The 21,544-nt window shown below is 40.7% G+C and overlaps 1 protein-coding gene and 1 pseudogene across 1 annotated transcript; both read left to right on the forward strand.

Moving 5' to 3' along the window:
- The first annotated feature begins 4,497 nt into the window (after positions 1 to 4,497).
- LOC141845774 (uncharacterized) lies at positions 4,498 to 6,125 on the forward strand. The gene is made up of 2 exons (XM_074733777.1): positions 4,498 to 4,707; positions 5,373 to 6,125. Exons 1-2 carry the CDS (start codon positions 4,678 to 4,680, stop codon positions 6,123 to 6,125), a joined length of 783 nt encoding a protein of 260 aa, XP_074589878.1. The 5' UTR covers positions 4,498 to 4,677.
- Positions 6,126 to 17,380: 11,255 nt separating this feature from the next.
- Positions 17,381 to 19,568, forward strand: LOC141846795 (transcription factor GTE3, chloroplastic-like; annotated as a pseudogene).
- The last annotated feature ends 1,976 nt before the right edge of the window (positions 19,569 to 21,544 follow it).

Raw genomic sequence — 21,544 nt, forward strand, 5'->3', positions numbered from 1 at the left:
TTAGGTTCGATTATGGTGCTCCTTATACCAACATGTAACACTTAGATCTAATATGGCAAGACAAGATTAAATGAATGTAACACTTAGACCTAGTATGCAATGCTTGACCTAATAACAAGACTTAGGTTAAATAGAAATGCATTCTTATTAAACATCTCCGTTCTAGAAAGTTTCTAGAGGTAGAGAAACCTTTTAATAAGAATCAGGAAGTTAAGCACAATAATGATAAAAGAATGTACAACAACGTAAAGAGAATAAGAAGTTAGAAGCCTAGGTTATTGTTGATCGTTGTAGAGCATGTGTGCAACGCGTCAACATAAGAAGAACAGGAGCACTTATAAGAGTATTCACATAATGGAATTGTTATGAACTAGTTCCTTGAGCATCCTTTTATAGAGCCCAATCGAATGTTGATTTAGCATTCTTCTGATTAATTGGAACCCATTCGGTTGCTTAGAGCGTGCTGACATAATTGCAAACTTTATCCACATCGATAATGATTTAGCAGTCTCTGATCGCCTGGACTCCCTCTGGGTGTTAAAAGCTAGTAAAACTCCTCTCTTGACCATCTCATCTAGGTCGCTAGATCACGCCTATGTGGGTCGCTTGGAAGTTGCTCCAGTCGCCCAAAGACCATGATCACCCACACCTTATTCCAATTGCTTGGAAGTTCTAGACTCCATCAATCAGAACTTATGCCCAGCTAGTCACCTAGATTCCATTCGACCTCTTGGAACTGCCAAATTAATTCTTGCGATATAGAGTTAGTGCAAAAGAGTTGTAATGCAAATACTAAATTTTGAACAACACTTGTTGCTCGAAACTAAGCTTACATTTGCTTGTATTTTTAGGACTTTAACCTTTGTTAGATGTTCAGCTCTCAATTGACCCATCTAATCTTCCATTGCCAAGACTTCAGTTCTCAACTAACCTTCTTGGACTTTCACTGTCTGGTTTCTAATTAGGTCCTTCCACTGCTACCTAGTCCCACTAAAACTTCCACTGTCTAGCCCCACTAGGACTTACACTATCTTGTCCCACTATATCTTACACATTGTCTAGTTCCTAACCAGGTCTTCACATCCTTTCAAGTTACTTGCACCTATAAATTAGTCAATCTTATTATATCACAAATAAATATAATTTTACACTTAAACATATATTAAAATATAGGTTCAATGTTATACTTCCAGTACTAATATCTTGTAATTGTAGTAAGCAACAAGTGTTGTAAGAGCTTTCTCCACCTTTGAAAGATATTTGAGAAAAAGAAAGATAAAGGGATTCTTGAAATAATCCACCAATGAATCATAAGTTATGAGTAGGAGCTAGGATGCCAAACCACGTATATCATGTGTCTTATTGTATTTGTTTGAATTTTTGAGTTTGTTGTTTTTTATTTTTCAACTTCATACTAACCATTTGTAGACACCAGCATGATTTGAACAAGCATGTTTATTCACCTCCTAATCACGTCTCACAATCCCAACTTGACTTGCAGAGACATCCACTTCTCAAGCATTTGGTCAACCTTTATTTCTTGAAACATTTCTAATGGTCAAGTACTTAATCAACCTTATCCTAGCTACTTGTCAAATTAAATTAATCTAACATAAACCTTTAGTCCAAACATAAACCTTTGATCAAATATCAAAACCTCTTAGTCAATCTTTACCTCTTGTGTATGATTTGTATCAATAGTCTACCCAATAACTTAATCGCTTAAATATCAATCACTTGGTCAAATTCTTCTACTTAAGATAATATATTGCACTAACAAAATTGTTAGCTATAATAGTTTTTAAAATTTTTTAAAAATATATATATTTACAATGACAATTGAAGATAAAACCATCATAGATAGTCATCTTGACAAGTAAAATGACAAAAAAAATATTGCATGATGGCACAAAAGTAGCAAACCCTAGACAATAGTGGTTATACAAATAAATTGTTGCGAAATCAGAAAAGTAATTAAAAGAGGTTCAAATACAAACTCCCTATTGCTAGGTTTATGACAATTCTATTTATCACTTGGGGTTTAGTGTGCAAGCAATAATAATTTTCTAATGTCATCTTTTGCATAATTCAATCAAAGTCTTTGCTACAACATATGTACAATATTTAGTACATTAGTAAGTCGCTCCCATAATATAGCACAGAAGATAGATGCATGGTATTGTTGTTGTAATGGTTAGGGGTCAATTTCAGGAGGTGATGACCAAGTTACAGTTCCCGCCATGCGCCTAACGTCTGTATAACTTGCATGAATTCAATCTTTATCCATATCCATAGGATCGATTCTAGAGGAGTTGTTGAGGTAGCAGATCTACAACATTTAATACATACTAAGCCTATTGGTAACCATACGCAAGCTCTTCTCAAATGATTTCATCTTATTGATGTTATATTTGGGAGGTGTCCTAACGCAATCGCCTTATGATTGTATTATTTATTGAATAAATAGAAATTCACTTTTTAAGTACATATTTTATATGTTTGATTGGATCTTAAACTTGTTCACTGAATGTCCACAATACATTTCATAACATGAGAGAATTTGTGATTGGATCACAACTTGTGAGTTTCTCTACATGTGTAATTATGAAAGTATTGAAACTATCCCTAGTCGATGAATTGATGAACACGGACGTCATCAATTCTGTTGAGATTAACACGTTTATACTCCTTGGTTTACCAAGCAGTCATTCTCACTAGCTGGAGACATTGGATGTTAAGAGTTAAATATGGATACTAGTTAAAGGTAATTAGTTCATTGGAGTGACCTGCCGTGAGACTTTATATGGTTTTTTCTGTATGTCAATGAAGATCTCAGTGCAGCTTAAGTGTGAGTTTCCTTAGACTTGCGGTATTCAAGTCACCTTGGTCGTGAAAGCTTATACTTTGACATTTTAAGCAAGCATCTCTAAGGAGGTATGGACCCGAGATGATTGGGTATAAGTCGAAGTGTCCGAAGGTGTTTGAATAGCCCACAGAGGATTCACCGCTCTTTGTAAAAGAGACGTATACCCTACGACCGCTTGTTTGGATTGTTACTGAAAGTTTTTGGCCAAAGCAACACATGTCAAGAACGTGGTATTCTTGGACACGTGTACGAGTAACTCAAATCCACAGAACAAGGAAGCAAGCTTGGGCTAGATGTGACGTAGTCAGCCTAGCGGGGACTGACACACACAGACCATGTCCTGAACCAAGCGGGTATAAGACGGTGAAAGGAACGAGGCACGTTTCATTATAACTGTTGAAGGGTTTAGAAATTATTCTGAAATCAGTTGTTGATTTTCCAATCAATTAGGGATCATGATGTACTACTAGGTGTCACTCATGATCGATCAGAAATTAAGGGTTAATTATGGACGACCAACATAATCGAAAACCTATTGGGTCACACGCAATACAAGTTTCTTGGAAGGACTTAAAATAAATGTGAGAATTGGATTCTCAGAACAAGAGAAATCCGGTTAGACCGGACAAAGGCAAAATGATGGGTTTCATCTTATGAAGACGGAATAAATAAAAATCGAAAATGTTCTAGTTATCGAACTAGATAAATCGATTTTGAACCAAAGATTGAAACAACTTGGTTTGGTTCATGATGGAAGATATTTTGGCAAAATGAATGCTATGATGGGCTTCGTCTTGAGAAGACGAAACAAACGAAATTTGTTTGGGTCAAATCGGAGTTCGTTTGGTTCTGAATTAAACAGTTTTGGTTATGAACCAAGTTGAACCAAACTAGACCCGGTTCGAGTTGAACCAAACCGGGGCATTGAACCGGGTTCAAGGAAAACCCTAAACCCGGTTCAAGCTCCTGGCCAGTCCGCCCCTTGTTCTTCCTCGCGCGATCACGCGCTTCTCCTCCAGCCGTCGCCGACACACAAAAGGAAGGAAATTTTCCTTCTCGCGCAAAGAAGGAAGGGAATCTTCTCCTCCACGCGTCGGAGCAAAATAGGAAGGAATCATCGTGTCCTTTCCATCCGGCTGTCTCATGCAAGCAATTAGGGAAGGAGATTGGATCTTCTTCCTCTATCGTCGGGCGTGCAAAGAAGGAAAGGAATCCGGTGATTTTTGGGTTAAGGTCCTTTAAAGGAGGAGCTTGCCGGCTAGCTTGATGGTGATGAAAAACTCTAAATGCAACTCCTCTCCTTTGCTTGTCACCTCCTTGCCCTGCTTTTGCCCGTTCACGCGAGAAGAGGAATCTGTCCAGTTTCTTCTTTTTTCTGGCCACCGGAAAAGCACCTCAGCCGGAGCTTCCTCTTGTGGTCCTTGTTCCTCGCTGACTGGGTCTTCTTGTTGCTAGCTGCCGCCGGCCAAAGGAGTTCACCAGATCTTGGAGTTGTCGATGACCAGAACTTGTTCCTTACTGCTAGAGCCTGAAGTTCTGGGAGTCTCCATCATCACCGGAAAGGTTTCGGTAATCGTGCCTTTGTAAGATCACCGAAAATCAGATTACCGGATGATCGTTAGAAAACCTCGAAAATGAACGCAACGTGTGTTGTTGCACGTTTTTGATATTAGGGTATTCTTTTGTATCGACCATTGCTGATTGACGGCTAGTACCGTGACCAACAACATGACTCGTGCTTGAAAAGCTGTCCCGACAAAACTTGATGTGGATCACCGATAGAGGCAGACTTCGAGGAAGCTATTCAGTTCATGTCATTTCCACTGAGCGTCATACGTCAGGTATACGTAGAATAAATTTGTTATTCTGAAAATTTTATTTTCTCAGCTATTCCATAAATTATGTGTTGTATCTTGCATGCATAATTGCGAGTGTTGTAATAATTTAGATTATTATTTATTTTTCTTCTGTTGTATATATTTTTGAAATGCATAAATATGCGTAACGTACTGGTCCGATCTCAACAATTGAAACTTTGAATTAGATGTTGAACTAGCTTGTTGATGAAATGTTTCATAGACGGTCTCACGAGCTAGCTGGAGCTATTTCAACCTCAGCAAATCTAGTTCGAGTTGAATTATATATATACATATAGCACGACAAAAACTTTGGTATAAAATAATTACTTTGGAACAAAGTTATTTTTCAAAGCTTAATTAGTTGTGTTATCATTAGGTCATCTCAACCCTATCATCTGCATGCACAGCACAAGGTATTCGATAACATATATAGTTCTTCCAAACAAACTCATCAAGTTTTGTTCGTTTCTGGTCACTGTTTTGGCCTTCTGCTTATCCGGAGAAGGTCGCAAGAAATCAAGTCTAGAAACCATCGCTAGTTGCCGGCGTTAATGCCATCTTTCACGAGACCCACCCACAGACCAGAACTCTATTTTATCTGCCCCATGTCCTCATTCTCCACCTGATCTCATCCTCGTAATTGGCAGCATTTCTGCAACATGAGGGCACTAACGCCGGCCGGCTACTTCTCTCGCTACTGCAGCGGATCAGGCGAGACGGAGAGGAAGGCAGGAAGCGGGTGCAGAGAGGAGGAGGTGGTGTCTGTGGAGACCGTGTCGCTGTCTGCGGTGGATCAGCAGCAAAAAAACTCAGTGGTAAGGATCGTTCTCGCAGGTGGCATGGTGGAGCTGTATGGCGGCGCTGTGTCAGCGCGGTTGCTGATGGAGAAGTACCCGGGATTACTCGTCGCCAAGCCCGAGGTGTTCCAGAGACCGCATGAATCGGTGGTGAGCCACAGGGAGTGGCTGCTCCCGGGACAGAAGTTCTACCTCGTTCCCAAATCCACACTCATTAAGCTCAGACAAAACGTGTCCAGGGAAGACAAACAGGAGGAATACAGGCTTAATCTTCACAAGGGCGATGATGATTACCTCGTTCCCAGATCCACCCTCATCAAGCTAAGACAAAACGAAGACAAACAGGAGGAATATTGGCTTAATCTTCACAAGGGGGATGATTGCCGGGATGATGATGATTTTTCCATATGTTCTGCTAGAGATTTCTATGTTAGCCAGGAGAATTGGGTCGAATGCTTCAGGAAGAAGCTGGAAAAAGCAAAGGAGATGCAGGAGATGGAGAAGCCTAATTTCATTCCTCGGTTAAAGAAGTTAAGGTCGAGGATAGGACTGTTGGGAGGCTGGCAGCCGAGCCTGAGTCCAGTTCAGGAGCTATCGCCTTGAGCTACTAATTCTTCGCATGCTTTTAATTTATAATACAAAGTTTAAAAACTAACATTTTCTCTTTCTCATAATTATGCTTGTGAGCTAATGTCATCCAAAAGAAGTGTGCAAATTTTGATGACTGAGAAATTTGAAAGATCCTAGCTAATATAAGATAGATAATATTACTTTATCCGTGTGTACATCAACTCAGAATGTATTACGATACATCGTGTTGGAAGCAACGATTTTTCCCGTTCGTAAACGACATGTGAAGTGGGGTGGGAATTTTATTTTCAAATTTACATACATGATAACCATTGTACAAAGACACCAATGAGTTGTTTGGACTCCCTCAGTCATGGATATATTATATTTTAATTTTTTTGCTATCAAATTAGCCATCAGCCGGTTTTGATCAAAACCGGCTGATGGACTTATTGACCTCTAATGAACATGATCAAAACATCATTTTTGCTCCTCTAGCACTCTATAATGTGTACATCAACTCAGAATGTATTTGGATGCCTCGTGTTGGAAGCAACGATTTTATCCACTCGTGTCCGGCATGTGAAGTGGCGTGGGATTTATATTTTCAAATCTACATAGATGCTAACCCGTCTCCACACACACCATTGAGTTCCTTGGACTCTCTTACACATGTAGATATAAAAATTTTAATTTTTAATTATAATATTAGCCATCAGCCGGTTTTGGACAAAACCGGCTGATGGACTTAAAGACCTAGAATGCGCATGATCCAAAACCATTTTTTCCTCCTCTTGCATTCTATAATGTGTACGTAACCCAGCACGAAAACACAAACCAAGCAAACAATGCACCCGGACACACTTAGCACAACCATACCAAGCAAGAAAACAGATACACACAATCAAACAATAAACATATATCAGAAATTGTGTTATATCGCAATAAACATTCACTTTGCTTTCACTTTATACACTTTGCATACATGTAATTCAAATGTGACAAATTTAACACTTATCATTCAATTTAAATATTTTCATACATGTACAAGCACTCAAAGGTGCCAAAACTACTTACATATAACATCTTACATTAACTTCTTGTTTGAACAACATAAAATACTTACAACATCTTAGATATAAATACCAACTTGAAAGAACATTTCTACTCATCACCACTCACTTTTAGATATTACATATGTTGCTTTATCTCATCTAATTCAGCTTTCAACGCAGTTTATTTTTTTTCCAAACTTTGAAACGTTTCTCCTTGGCCTTGAACTTGAAGTTGCCTAGGAAATTTATTTTCCACTTGATGGTATAGAAGTCAGCCAACACCCTTCCAACAGCAGCCACACCAAGTTCCCGAAGAGGCTGTTCATATATTAGAGAATCTTCTACACCGTTAAAGGATGATCCAAGTAACAATTGTGCTGCTGGAATGGATGTTTCAAATGAAATGATTTTCATGGCCTCAATTATCACTTATATAAAAGCACAGCCTGCAAATTTGTTTTGTGCCTGGGCCAAAAATGCCAAACGGTTAGCATATCAAACTTGCCTTGGTCATCATCAAGATTTTCGAATCCAGGTTTGATATGCTAACCGTTGGACATTTTTGGCCCAGGCACAAAACAAATTTGCAGGTCTGTGCTTTTATATAAGTGATATTTTAGGCCATGAAAATCATTTCATTTGAAACATCCATTGCAACATCACAATTGTTACTTGGTTCATCTTTTAACACCTGTTTGGTTTAGAAGATTCTCTATCAAGGGAAGATATCGTAACATTAGAGATATCCAACAAAGTATAACTGATTAGTAACCACATTTATAAATGATGCAAAGATAGGGTACACCCATCTGAAAAGATTGGAGATATGTACCGTTGTTCTTTTAAGAATCTTCATCGCAATGCATTCTGAGTTTTCCATCATTGTAGCCAAACGGGCCTACCATCATGTTTTTTTTTCAAATATTGATTCACTATCAACAGTTTACACCTACAATACAATGATTGCACAAGGTCAGCTTTCTTAAATAAATAAATATTATTTCAAAGGACAACTACATTGTCAAAAAAGAATATTGATCTGAAATTGTATAATCTTGTTATATATAGTTTTCTGATTGTATTTGTAAGACGAATTCTTATTACCTACCTTGGAATTCATAAGATTCTCAAGTTCCTAAGTCTGACGTCTATAAACATCATGTGAATTTGAACCTATAGAAAACATAACAGTCAATAATAGATGTTAATGTTAGAATCCTAGCTGCTCCAGGTCAACCAGCATAGCCTACCATTGGAATACACAAGTGACTGAGCCCATGGCAAATATTCTAGGAAGCTCACAGGATGAACTTTCTAAATGACGATGGTAGAACTCCTCTCCTACAAACAAAACAGTTAATTCTGAATAGAAATTAACATTTTGGGAGGTGGATTATTTGCTGATCAAATTCATAGGATTACCTGGTGATCCTTCATAGCAGAGTATAATTGAACCACTTGTTTCTGGTGAAGTCAAATAAGGATAAAGCTGAACCATTAGCTTTCTAAATGACGATGGTAGAACTCCTACAAACAAAACAGTTATTTCTGAATAGAAATTAACATTTTGGGAGGTAGATTATTTGCTGATCAAATTCATAGGATTACCTGGTGATCCTTCATAGCAGAGTATAATTGAACCACTTGTTTCTGGTGAAGTCAAATAAGGATAAAGCTGAACCATTAGCTTCAGATGCCTAGGATGGATTGATACTTCAGCATCAATGAACTCATCTTCGGACACTTTGATTCCAGAGAACTGAATATCTTCATCTAGATCCTTGGAGATCTTTTGTCTAGAGATATATGTCCGACTTGAATGTGAACCCTATAAGAACAAATCATTTCATAAGGCAAATGAAGAAGGTAAATGCTTTGTTGGTATACACTAGTCTCATATTTACACAAATTTCACTACCAAATGTTAATTAATTAGCAACTGACTAAATATAGATGCATAAAACCAGAATGTACTATGAGATATCCAACAATTGAACCTTCGTTGACCATATAGATGATAGAAAATCTTCGTCTTCAGAATATATCATGGCGATTTGTTGTCTTCAACAAGTAGTCCACTGTATCTTCCTCAAAGTCCAACCAGCAACAAGTAAACCCTAAACCCTAAACCCTAATGATGTAAGTGAGGAGAAGACCTTCATTAATCCACAAGTCGACGCAGGATCTCGACCCTCAGTCGCGCTTTCCTCGCGCAATGCAGAGAGGATCACTGGAGGGCCTAGTCGCCTGCGGCCGCGATGGACCTGCGACGCCGGCCGCGGAGGCGGAGTTGGCAAAGGAGGGTCGACGCCGACCGCGATGGAGAGAGTATCCTCGGTCGGCCTCGTCGGTCAGCGTCGTCGCTCGAGACGGCTGCTAGGGTTTGAGGGACACCGAAGGGCCGAGCCGGCTGCGCCCGCGATGGAGATGCGACGCCGGGCGCGGCCGCGGAGTTGCCAAAGGAGGGTCGACGCCGGCAGCGATGGAGACAGGATCGTCGGTCGCCGTCGTCGCTCGAGACGCCTGCTAGGGTTTGAGGGACGGGCGGCGTGCAGGAGGCCCGACGGTGACGGGAAACAAATTCCGCACCCCAGAAAGGCGCGGAGCAGAAAGGCCGATTTAGGGATCTCAGAATCGCCGTGGAGAGCAGACGAGGGTGAGGGAAGCGGCGCGATTTTGAGGTTTGGCCGCGCGATTTGGGAGAGGCGGGATTTTGTAGGGTTTTCCTTCGTTTCGGCGGCCACGGTGGACGATGCACAGTGAAACTCCTCGCCACGTCAGATGTCGCGCACGGAGTCGCGCAAATCACTCGCGCAGGATATCATATATATATATATATATATATATATATAATAGAAGATATTTTATTGCAACGGAAGTGCGAATGGACCAAGTCTTTTAAAGACAAAGTGAACCCTCTTTCGTTTAATTATAAATCAAATTAGTTTGGTTTTAATTAAAAGATGGTTTGATTTTGAACCAACATGATTTAGTCTTAAACCAAACTTAAGACTTTGGGTTTTGGACTAATGGATACGGGTTTTTAATTCGCGAATCAAACCCATTAGAGATCTATAAATAGATTTCTATAGAAGAAAGATTTAACAGAATTAGAAAACCTAAAGGTTAGGTTTTATTCTTCCCTCTCCTCTTCTTGCTGCCACCCACTTCCCCTCTCCTTCTTAGATAATATATTATTTATTGGATAAATAAAATTATAATTTAAGTGTATATTTTCTATGTATTTAATTTGATATTAAACTCAATTATTGATGCCCATAATACAATGCATAACATGAGAGAAATTATGATTGGATCACAATTAGTGGGTATCGTTACATATGTAATTATGTATGTATTAAAATATTCCCTAGTCGATGAATTAATGAGACTAGACATCATTGATTCTATAAGACTAGCATATGTTAGACTGTTTGGTTTTACTAAGCAGCCTATTTAACTGGTTGGAACCATTAAGATATTAAGAGGTAACATATAAATACTGATTAAGGATAACTAATTCATCAGAAGTGATATACCATAAGACTTCATGTGATTCTATATATATTTATAAAGATCTCATTATAGCTTGAGTGCAAGTTTTCTTCGACTTGAGGTATTCAAGTCATCTTGGTCATGGAGACTTATACTTTGACATCTTAAGCAAACATCTCTACAGAGGTGTGGACCCGGGATGGTTGGGTATAAGTCGAAGTGCCCGAAGGTGATTGAGTAGCCAATAAAGATTTCACTAGTCCTTTTATTAGAAGACATATACCCTATAATCATTTGTCATGATTGTTACTCATAAGTCTTTTGCCAAAGTAGAAACATGTCAAGAGGATGGTCCTCTTGGATAGATGTTTTGAGTAATTTGAATATGTAGGACAAGGAACAACTACTTGGGCAAGGTGTGACATAGTCAGTCTAGTGGTGTTGACACATAGACCATGTCTTGAACTAAACGAGTATAAGATGCGTGAAAGGAACAGACACACGAACAACTATAACTGCTAAAGGGTTCAGAAATGAGTTTAGAATCAACTGTGATTTTTTAATGAATTAGGGATCATGATGTACTACTATGTGTCACTCATGATCGATTTATAATTAAAGATTAATTATGAACGACCAACATAAATCAGGAATCTATAATATCACACACACTACAAGATTCTCCAAAAGACATAAATTGACTTTGAGAATTGGATTCTTAGATCGAGAGAGATTGAGTCTGGTTGGACTAGACGAAAGATAAATATGAAAGATATTTCATTTAAATAGAAGTGCAGATGGACCACGTCTTTTGAAGATAAAGTAGACCCTCTTTTATTTAATTATAAATTAAAATGGTTTGGTATTAATTAAAAGGCAATTTAGTTTCAAACCAAACTTAAGGCTATCGATTTAGAGTTTGGATTGACAAATGTGTGTTTTTGGTTCGCAGACCAAATTTATTGGAGATCTATAAATACATCTCTAAAGAAGAGTTATTTAGCATATTAAAAACATAAAAGCTAGGTTTAAAATCAACCACCTCCTCTTCTCTCATTGCCACCCACCTCTCTTCCTCACCATTATCGTCGCCCACTCTGGGTGGAGTTATTGCCACCGACCAAAAGAGGCTTCTCCAAGCTCAGATCCGGGCAAGGTTCCCTCCATAGGTCTGCTATCACTGTAAGATATGACAATTTAAGGCAATCGGGCCAACCTTAAAACCCAAATCTAGAAGCTCTAGAAGCCCAATTAAGATAGGGTTAACGGGTATGGATTTCAAATCCGAAATCCTTTGGAATCCGACGTGGATAGGGCTCACGATTTCTTCTCTGCCACGCCTGCGTCGATCGCGACTCCATCGCGTTGGTGACACGAAGGGGGCTGATTTAAGCGAAGAAGGAACCCTAGGCCGTCGCCCTTCCAACCCTCGTGCGCTCTGTCCAACCTCCCTCCGTTGGTGTTCGGCCGCGACCTTTCTCCTCTGCCCAAGCTCGCAGTTGGTGGGTGTTCCTTGTCGCGATCCTCTGTCGTCGCAGCCGAACCGAGCCGCCAACGAGAGAGAATCAATTCTTGATGGCTTCCTCGTCACTAGCCGAGAGCCCTTCCTCCGTTACTCCATCTACTTCCATTGTCTCTGCTGGAGGCTCCGGTTCCCTCATTGGTTGATAGCAGGACTGCCTCCCTTCTCTTGATCTGCCCCTCCTTGCTGTGATCTCCGACCTCTACCAGCGATTGTTGCCCACTTGACGCCAACGCAGGCGCAGGCCAAGTCTCCCCTCCCGCTGCTTTCCTACGCTGCCCAGTCTTCTCCAACTACTATCAAGCTAGTAGAGGATAACCAGAGCTGAGGAACCAATGCTCAGAAGATTTATTTCATGATTTTTAAAAGAGGAGCTTTGACCTTCATCGATGGCACTTATGGAATGTTAAGTAGACTTCACACTGATTTATTTGGAAGTTAATAAGTATGGAGGAATTTTACTAGAGGATGTTGACAAGTCATTGCTTTTATTATTGTAGACGATTAATAACCTTTCTTTAAAGGCAATGACTTATCAACATCCTCTAGTAAAATAGCTCTTTTTCACTTCAATTTGAGAAGATACCTTATACGGAAGAATAAAAGATTTAATGGACAAATACTGAGATTAGGGATACTACAGAAGTGATTCATAAAAATCTCCAGAGACTTGAATTGTATTTAGCCAGCATTGATCGTGATTTGTGATCCTGTTATATTCGAGGGGATATTTGCTGAGTTTCTTTCAATCGACATCCGTACATCAGGTGGGTACTCCTGTGCTTGGTTAACACAAGATTGTTCGTAAGTACTTAGGAGGTGCTTGGTAGGCGGGTTTAGGAGAGGGGAATGGGAATGAAATCTATTTCATTCCCATTTTTAATGATTGGTAGACGGGAATGGAAATCAAAATAAGGATTTGATATCCCTGATTTCATAACCTACCCCTCCCCTGGTTATCAAACTCATTCCCATCTGCGCAGCTTTTTCCCCCTTCGCTTCGCTTTTTTCTCGTCCGCGGAAGCCCTTTTGTCACCTACTCCACCACTACCGCCGCCACCGCGATCTCCATCTCCTCCGTCAACGCCTTCATCGACGTCTCCGCAACGCCTCCTTCACCAAGCACACTCTCTGCTTCAACAGCGTCAGGCCTTCCTCTGCTACTCCTCGCGTAGCAGGGCAACTCGCTGCTCTTCGCCCCGGGCTTCGTCGGCGTCGTGCACCTCACAGCTCTCCCTGATCCTGCCTATGAGCCAGCCCTTGATCCGTTCAGTGCCTGCTATCCGATCTCCGGCGAAGCCTCCTTCACCCGACCCTTCTCTGTGGAGTATAGGTGGGAGAAAAAGGGATGGGGCGACCTGCTTCTCCTCGCCCATCCCCTCCACCTCCGCCTCCTCTCCTCCCACGATTGCCGCGTCACCGTGCTCGACGACTTCAAGTACAACAGCATCGACGACAAACTCGTTAGACTGATTCTCATTCTTCATTCTAGTATCTATACCAAGCACCAAAAATTCGGTAATAATTCTCATTGCCATTAACCCCTCAATGGAAATAATACTCATTCCCATTACCAAATGTATACCAAGCGCCCCCTTAATTATTTATGTTGTTAATTACATTGTTGATGATTTTGCTATCTCAGTTGTATGATCCTGACATGATACCTTATTATGTATTCTAGATGTTGATCTATATACTGTTTAGTACCTTATTTGTTGCTCAATACCATAGTATGATCTGTTGATTATGCCTGATTAGATATAGGCTTAATTGTTGCACTGAGCATCATGACATATACATGATAGTAGTAGATGTGTCATTCATTATTGTTGTAGTTGGCCTCACTTATCGATGTATGATAGTGGCACAAGAGTGAGAGCAATTGTTGCGCTAAGTTGGGTGCAACCAGGACTGACTATATAGTCCTCCTGATCTCGCCCGCTCCCCACTTATTAGAAGTGGTTTGTTGTTGGAGCGAGTGCGGTTTTTCTGTCGTGCGCCTCAGTTCACTACACTGGATGAGTATCTAGGGGTGACGAGTGCAGACAGTGACCATGCATTTCACATGTGCATACATTGTTGGTGTTGTCTGCTGCATTCATGATCATTGCACTTGTTGTTACATAACCATGACTATTAGACTTGCTGATATATGATTGTGATTGAATTACATGATAATTGTTGTTATACGTAGTTTATTGTTCTAGTATGCTATCATGCTGATCTATTATATATATTACTTTGTTGTGCACTTTCTTGATTATACCCACTAAGTATTGTATACTTACTACCTAGACCCTGGGGGTCTCTTTGTTTTCTCCCTAGGTAACAGGTAAGGATGACAATTAACGCTTGAAATTCTACCGGGCTACTTCCATCTCACAGCAGGAGATTTGTATTGTGGATTATTCATAGGGATTCTGTTGTATTTGGTATGTGGACTCGTAGAGTTTTGTGAGTATCCGTGGTTTGGATTTACGTTCATAGTTGTGTGGATTTGGATTTTGTTATATTCTGTTGCGGAATTTCTAGTGTCGTTATTTGTGGGTTTGTTGGTTGTTTTGGATTATGATGCCTATCGCGATGTTTTGGTATTTTCGTTGTTGATTATGGATTTGAGGTTGTGGTGGTTGTTATATGTGATGTATATGTTGTACATGTGTGAGTGGCTGTGTGGGTCACATTTATTATTGTGTTGTAGCTAAAGATCATGTATTGTGTTGTTGATCAACATTGTGGGCTTTTCTATATTATCATGTATTAGGAAAAGTTGGATTGTTACGAGGGAGATGCTGTTGAAATTTTTGAACAATCGTCTCCTAGGACGTGATAATCACCCTAGGTTAGCCTTTCCTCGAGCCAAAGGGGAACTGCAACTGGCAGTGGAAACAAGGAACAAGAAGAGAAGTAATGATTGTTTCTTCGCCGTGAGCTAGGTATCATTCTTCCTTCCTCTTTGGCTGTTGTTCCGGCAGGCAATTATTGTTGCCGGAACTCCCACACCATTAGTTTCATTGCTCCTTGTTGATAGGGAACCATTCAACCTTCGAACGATGGTGTGATCATTTCTATTCAATCCCATTCGTATCGCCAGATTGTTTTGAGACGTTGGATACCGAATCGGACCATTGGTCCTTTCTCAGATTATTTATCTTCTTCTTTCGACTAATATCAAAATAGAGACACGACACGTGACTTAAGGAAGTCATCTCAAGGGGATCTCGGAGTGGATACGAGTAGCAACCTTTTTCAACGTTGCTAGTTGATGTCATTTCCGCTTCATATCATAAAAAAATATAATTTATTTATGTTTGTTATCTATGATTATGTTTGTTGGATATTAGGGCCTTAATGGACCAATACGATTTTGTGAAAAAATCGGAATGTCATCAATTGATGAAAGTCGTAATTGACTTCAAAATCGAAATCTACGTTTCGCGTAGATAGATTTAGACTATTAATTTGCTCAAAATCGATTAAGGGTGAATGAGAAATTAATTGTTTAAAGTCGGCCCGAATAACATTAATTATTCATTAATGTTATATATAAGGAAATGCATGGGAGAATAGTCCCACATCGAAAATTTTTGATGTGTTTTCTTTCCTTATTAATGATGCTGTGTTAATGGAGTTAACACAAAAAGACCAGGTGTTCTCTTCTCAGGGGCGAGCAGGTGCTCGCACCTGTGAGCCCGCCACCCGCCACGTGCGCAATGCGCAATGGGCGCTTTGTAGGCGCACTTTGCACTTTGTACGTACGCGTCGTCGCGAGGAGCATTGAGGAGCTTAAATTTATGCTCCAGATGACATTGCAGTGCCTACGTGGCACTCGGGTGACGTGTCAGGCTCGTATCTGACGTGGCAATGCCTATGTGGCATCCACGTGGGCAAGAAGAGATGACTGGACTGTTGATTGGGCGAACGGATGACAACCGTTGATCAAAGAGGTGTGATGGATCGCTTGTGATGCGATCTGGAGCGTTGGATCGCGAAGAGTCACGATCTGACCGCTTGGGATGAGACTTGATCTGAAGCGTCAGATCGAATGGATCATTAGATCCAGATCCGATGGCTGATGACAAGAGGAGAGATCTGAGGGTCACAACCCTTCAGATCTGATGGATGAGATTAAAGTGGGCTATGTGAAGGGTTACAACCCTTCAGATTGGACGATCCAGATCGATCCAGCCCAAAGAACACATCCTCTCACCCAAAGGGCATTCAACCTCTTCATTTGGTATAAATAGATCCCTCCAGATTGGAAATTTCATCGATCAATTCATCGATTCTTCTCTTCCTTGTGCATTCATCTCATCTAGTGCATTAGGAGTCCAAAAAGCCTACGAGAAAGTTCGCTGGTCTTGGAATTTGGAGTGCTACTATTCCGAGACATTCGTCGTTGTATCTTGGGAACGAATTGCTGCTATCCGTTAGCACCGTAGCGGAGCAATATCGTTTACGGAGATAGTGTTGAACACTAGCCTCGACGATCCGTATCAATTTGCGTACTCCCGGAGCTACCGGAGACAACAAATTTCAGATGGACTCTTGGAAGCTAAGAGGGTAAGAGTTCCATACCCTCTTCTCCTCTTCAAACGATGATTCCTTCATGAGTTAATCCTTCCCAACCGAGGTGAGATGATGGTGGACTCTTGTTGGATTGATCCCCTTTGACCTAGATCTCTAATGCCCTTTTATATCTCCACGTTGAGTCCACTACAAGAAAAATGATTTTAGAAGACACTATCTAATGAGGCATTTTAGTTAAAATGCATCAAAATATAATTTTTAAGACATTTAAAATTTGAGTGACATTTTTGTAATAAAATCTTGAGAACTCACAACACCGATCGCTGTGAGTTTGATCGTGGTGCATCGCACCTATTCGCTCCGCACTTGCACCTATTCGCTCCGCACCTGCACCCCTTCAGGTTCTCTTATTAAACTCAACTTTTAGTCGGTTGCCCTTAGCCGAGTCTCCCTTTCCTCGACGAGCTGTCTTCACCTCGTTTCGCGTCCCGAAAACCTTGCCGTTTTGCTTCTCCCTTTCTCTTCTTCCTCCGACGTCTCTCTCCGGCCGGCGTCGGCGTATCGCCGACGAGTCCTGCTTTGCCCCCTTTTCCCATTCCTGATGACCGTATATCCTCTCTCGGCGACGGAGGGAAGAGAGCTTGTCGGATCCCACCCGATCTGAGGCCCATAATTGCCGGTTGATGGCGTCGGCGATTCTGGCGAGCAGTAATGAGCAGCACTGGCGAGAACCGAATGATTTTGTGAGGAAGAATCCTATTCCCAATTCTAACCAAAACCCTAGGACTGAGCCTAATCTCTACGCCAGCGATCATGCTGCGGCGGCTCGATTCCACGCCACGGAGGGCGACGAGGCGATTCCGAATTGTAGTGCTGCTGGGTTGGAAGACTCTTCTTCCTTCGATCGGAAGCTGGCGGGGATCTAAAACGCAGGAATCTCGCCGCCGATGGAGGCAGCAGATACCTGTCTTTCCACATCTCGACGTTCTCCAAGGGGGAGCACAGGGAGCTGAAGCGCCGGCTGATGTCGGAGCTCGACCAAGTGCGGAGCTTGATGTGCCGGATTGAGTCGAGGGAGATCCAGTCCGCCGTCCTACCCGCTGGATTCAGCGCGTCAGGATCTATTGCGGTGGCCGGGAGGTCACCTCCTCCGCTCCATTCCGCGATCCCATGATTTCGAGACTTTCGGATCTCTTCATCAATACCCACCCAGATCTGAGGCTTCAGGCGCGATCGGCGGAAGTAGATAAGCTCCTCTCCTCCACGATGAAGAAAGAAATGCGGCCAGATCTTGTCAAAGCTGATGAAGAACAAACAGAGCGGATGGTTCAACTCGCCGGTTGACGTCGTCGGAATGGGCCTACATGGCTACTTCCAGATCATCAAGACGCCGATGGACTTGGGGACAGTGAAGAAGAAGCTCAACAAGGGGCTCTACCCTTCCCCGGCGGAGTTTGCAGCAGAGATTCAATTGACGTTTAACAATGCCTTGCTGTACAGTCCGCCAGGCCATGTGGTGCACAAGTTCGCCCAACAATACCTCCTGCAATTTGAGGGGCTGTTTGCACCGGTCTTCGACAAGTATGAGAATCAGCGGATTGCTCTGGAGCAGGAAGCCCCCGCCATGGAGATGGTTGTTAGAAATAATCCTCCACCACCTCCGGCATTGCCACAAGCGTCGCCAGTGCAAGCACTGAGCCCACCTCCTCCTTTGAGCCCGTCGCCGGTGCCGGTGTCGGCGCCACCTCAACAGCTCGCGAGGGCGCCGGTGAAGCTTCTGAAACCCAAGGCAAAGGAAGAAGAAGCTGAGCGAAGGGTTGCAGAGCCTGCCACTGATAAGACGCCCCAAGTCCTCGACATCGTCACCAAGCGAAATGACGCCGCATCGCAGAACGGCGACGAGATCAAGCTTGACTTTGATATGATGGACGCGGACACGCTCTGGGAGCTCGATGGGTACTTGTGCAACTTCAAGAAGATGGTCAACAAGATGAGGCGTCATGAAGCAATCGCAAAGGTGTTGATCCCACCTCCAGCAACCGGCCAAGCCTCCCTACTTCTTCCAGATAGAGTAAATGAATCACATTGGAATGCCCTTGTGAAGCAATGGCTATCTAAAGAAGGGATAGTATGTTGTTTTCTCCTATCAGTTATGATTCTGATAAAGTTTGAAGCTTACGCATGGTTATATATGTTGCAGGAGGCTAGTGAGAAAAATAAAGAAAGTCGAAGTCATCAATTATATACGCATCACACAAGTCAAAGAGGGTTTTCCATTATTCATGAGATGGAGGTAATGTTTCTCAACTTAGATATCTGACTTGAAGTTTTTAATCGATATACTATTACAGATAACAGACACTACTTTAATGTTGTAGCATGAAAAACTTGGTCATGAACCTTCGCTCTCGCACATGTTCATGACTTGTTATTCCAAGAAGGACGGTACTCCTGCCAATGCATTGGTGGGAGAGAAAATTGTGAGTTCACTTATTTTATACTTTTGAAATGTCAAATTGTTATGAATATTAAATCGATTACAATGTGTAGGAGCAAATGAAAATGTTACAATCAGGGGCTTCAAGTGATAATGGCAACGGCTTACTATAAAGTCATGGGGAATGGAAAATCTGGACGTGTTAACTTATATGGTTTAGGTGTTAAAGCTGCTGACGTTAATGGAACAGTTCCTAGTCGCAAAGCAAGTCATCGCGCTGCCTTAGAGTTACAAGCGAGAAATTAACAACTACAGAAGGAATTGAACGAATTAAGGTCTATTGTAAGTGAGAATCGAATGCAAGGGAATCCATCAGATTCTTCAATTGCATTATCGCCGAACAATCACGTTCAAGCTACTACATCAGTAACTCAAAGCCCTATTGAAGTAAGTCATTTGAAACTCTATTACAAGTGTACTACTTTTTGAGAAGTAGTACATTTCAGGTTGAATAGTGCAAATCCTGTTGAGTGCTGGTAGGTTCATGGTTTCCAAGCTAAGAACCCACAAATATCAATTAACATTTCCTGCTAAGGAGAGATTCTTTATTTTTGGCTCACATTTAGCAGTTTTCTAGGACATGCATTGTGTTGTCAACCTGTTAGATGCAATTATGGGATCACTAGCAATGCTCTTCTTGATTAGCTGATGCACTATTCTGTTATGGAAGAACAAGTAATCAGAAGTTAAATTCTTTAGTTGGAATGCTAATTTGTTTCCCTTTTCTATTATGGCATGTTGGCATTGGCTTCTGAAAACTTTTAGATTTGATGAAAATTTCATTCTCAAACTAACTCATTCACTTATTTATGTTAAGGTCATTAAAATAAAATAATTGTAATTCAAAAAAAAAAGGGTTACTGAATGACCTAAAGAGAAGTTTCTCCTGATCTCATTGGATAAGCACTTCAGGCCTTGCTAAGAAAACTTCCTGTAAATAAATTTTTTTTACCTTTGTGTTATTAATTTAAATTGACATTGCATATAAGGATGCTTTGCTTTGCTTTGTGCTTTCTGGGTGGATTTAGTAATAGGTTTTGGTGGTTATTACAATATGTTCTGGACAAGTAATTTGAACAGATCTTTTCATATATTCTTTAAAATGTAATGCTGTCTTTTGATTGTTATTTTCTTTACATTCTTATGTCTCTTATAATTGGTTAGTATAAACATCAATATTGTCATAAATAAACTAGGCAGTATTAGATCAGAGTTATTTTATAATACTAAGGTTCTTATTTTAAGGACAATAAAATAAATAAAGGAGCTATTACTTGAAGCCATTTTTTTTGTTGTCATTAAAGAGATGCCCCCATCGTTAAGGTGTTAACTAAATCATCTTTTGAAGTGCATATCATTATCATTTCCCACAGTGAGCGTAGTTTCTGTAGAGTTGATGCAAATTTCATGCACCAAAATGGAAAAGTTGAGAATGTGGAATAGAATAGAAGGAAAACTATGTAGAACAACTATAATATAACACCAAATAGATTATAAGGTCTTCTGATGCTAACTTCGATGTTAGATGATTTATCTTGAAAGAGTGTTGTTATTTGTAGTTAGGTACATTTTTGCACAGATGGTATTCCAACTGATATCCAAATTTCACACAGGTTATGCACTAGAACTAGGAAATGCACTATTCAAAGTGATGTATTAAGCCCTATTGTTTTGTAATAAGCTTTTATTTCAGGTTGGTATGAATGTACTATTCTGAGTATAACAAATCCTTCTCAAAAAGTTGCGTTGGGAAAAGTATGTAGTGTGGATCCATCAACTGAAGTTGGAGACGAAGAATTAGGTTCAAATTGGTGTGAAGTAAATGTTCAGGTTCCTATAGTCTGGGAAGAACGACTAATAAGGTCTTATGGATCATTCAAGATCATGGGAGATGCTACTGGTGCTTCAGTCGCTTGGCCTCTATCTTTGGTATTATTATGAAGATTAATATTTGTTCTTTTATTGAATTCTTTTTATTTAGTTTAAATATTTTATTTAATCATTTCATTTTTTGTTGCAGCTTCTAGTCGACCATGGTGAAAATCACTTTTGAAGAAGCTGTGTTGGTATTCTTGCACTTCCACTTTGCCTTACTGAAACTTTTGATATAGTCATAAGACTCGGATAGTTTTTTCTAGTATGAATTGTCACATTTCGAATAAATGTATTAGATGGATGATAGTTTTGACTTTGCGATTCACACATATATGTTGGATGTTCACATAGTCAGATATCGACAAACTTTATCAAAATATTTCAGCAGAAGGCAAAAGATATGCCTGAATTATTAATTGCATCGATCCTTCATGTTGGTGCAATCAACCTCAGGTCAATGTTACCAGGTTGGTCA

This window comes from Curcuma longa, chromosome 15, assembly GCF_044706935.1.
Source record: "Curcuma longa cultivar G26 ecotype Majalengka, Jawa Barat chromosome 15, ITB_CL_G26_1.1, whole genome shotgun sequence".
NCBI lineage: Eukaryota > Viridiplantae > Streptophyta > Magnoliopsida > Zingiberales > Zingiberaceae > Curcuma > Curcuma longa.

What these genes read in the sequence shown, in the direction of transcription:
- LOC141845774 (XM_074733777.1), top strand. Translation starts at nt 4,678, where the DNA reads ATGTCATTTCCACTGAGCGTCATACGTCAG. An exon ending in CACTGAGCGTCATACGTCAG is followed by an intron (nt 4,708 to 5,372) that starts GTATACGTAGAA and finishes CGTAATTGGCAG; the next exon opens with CATTTCTGCAACATGAGGGC.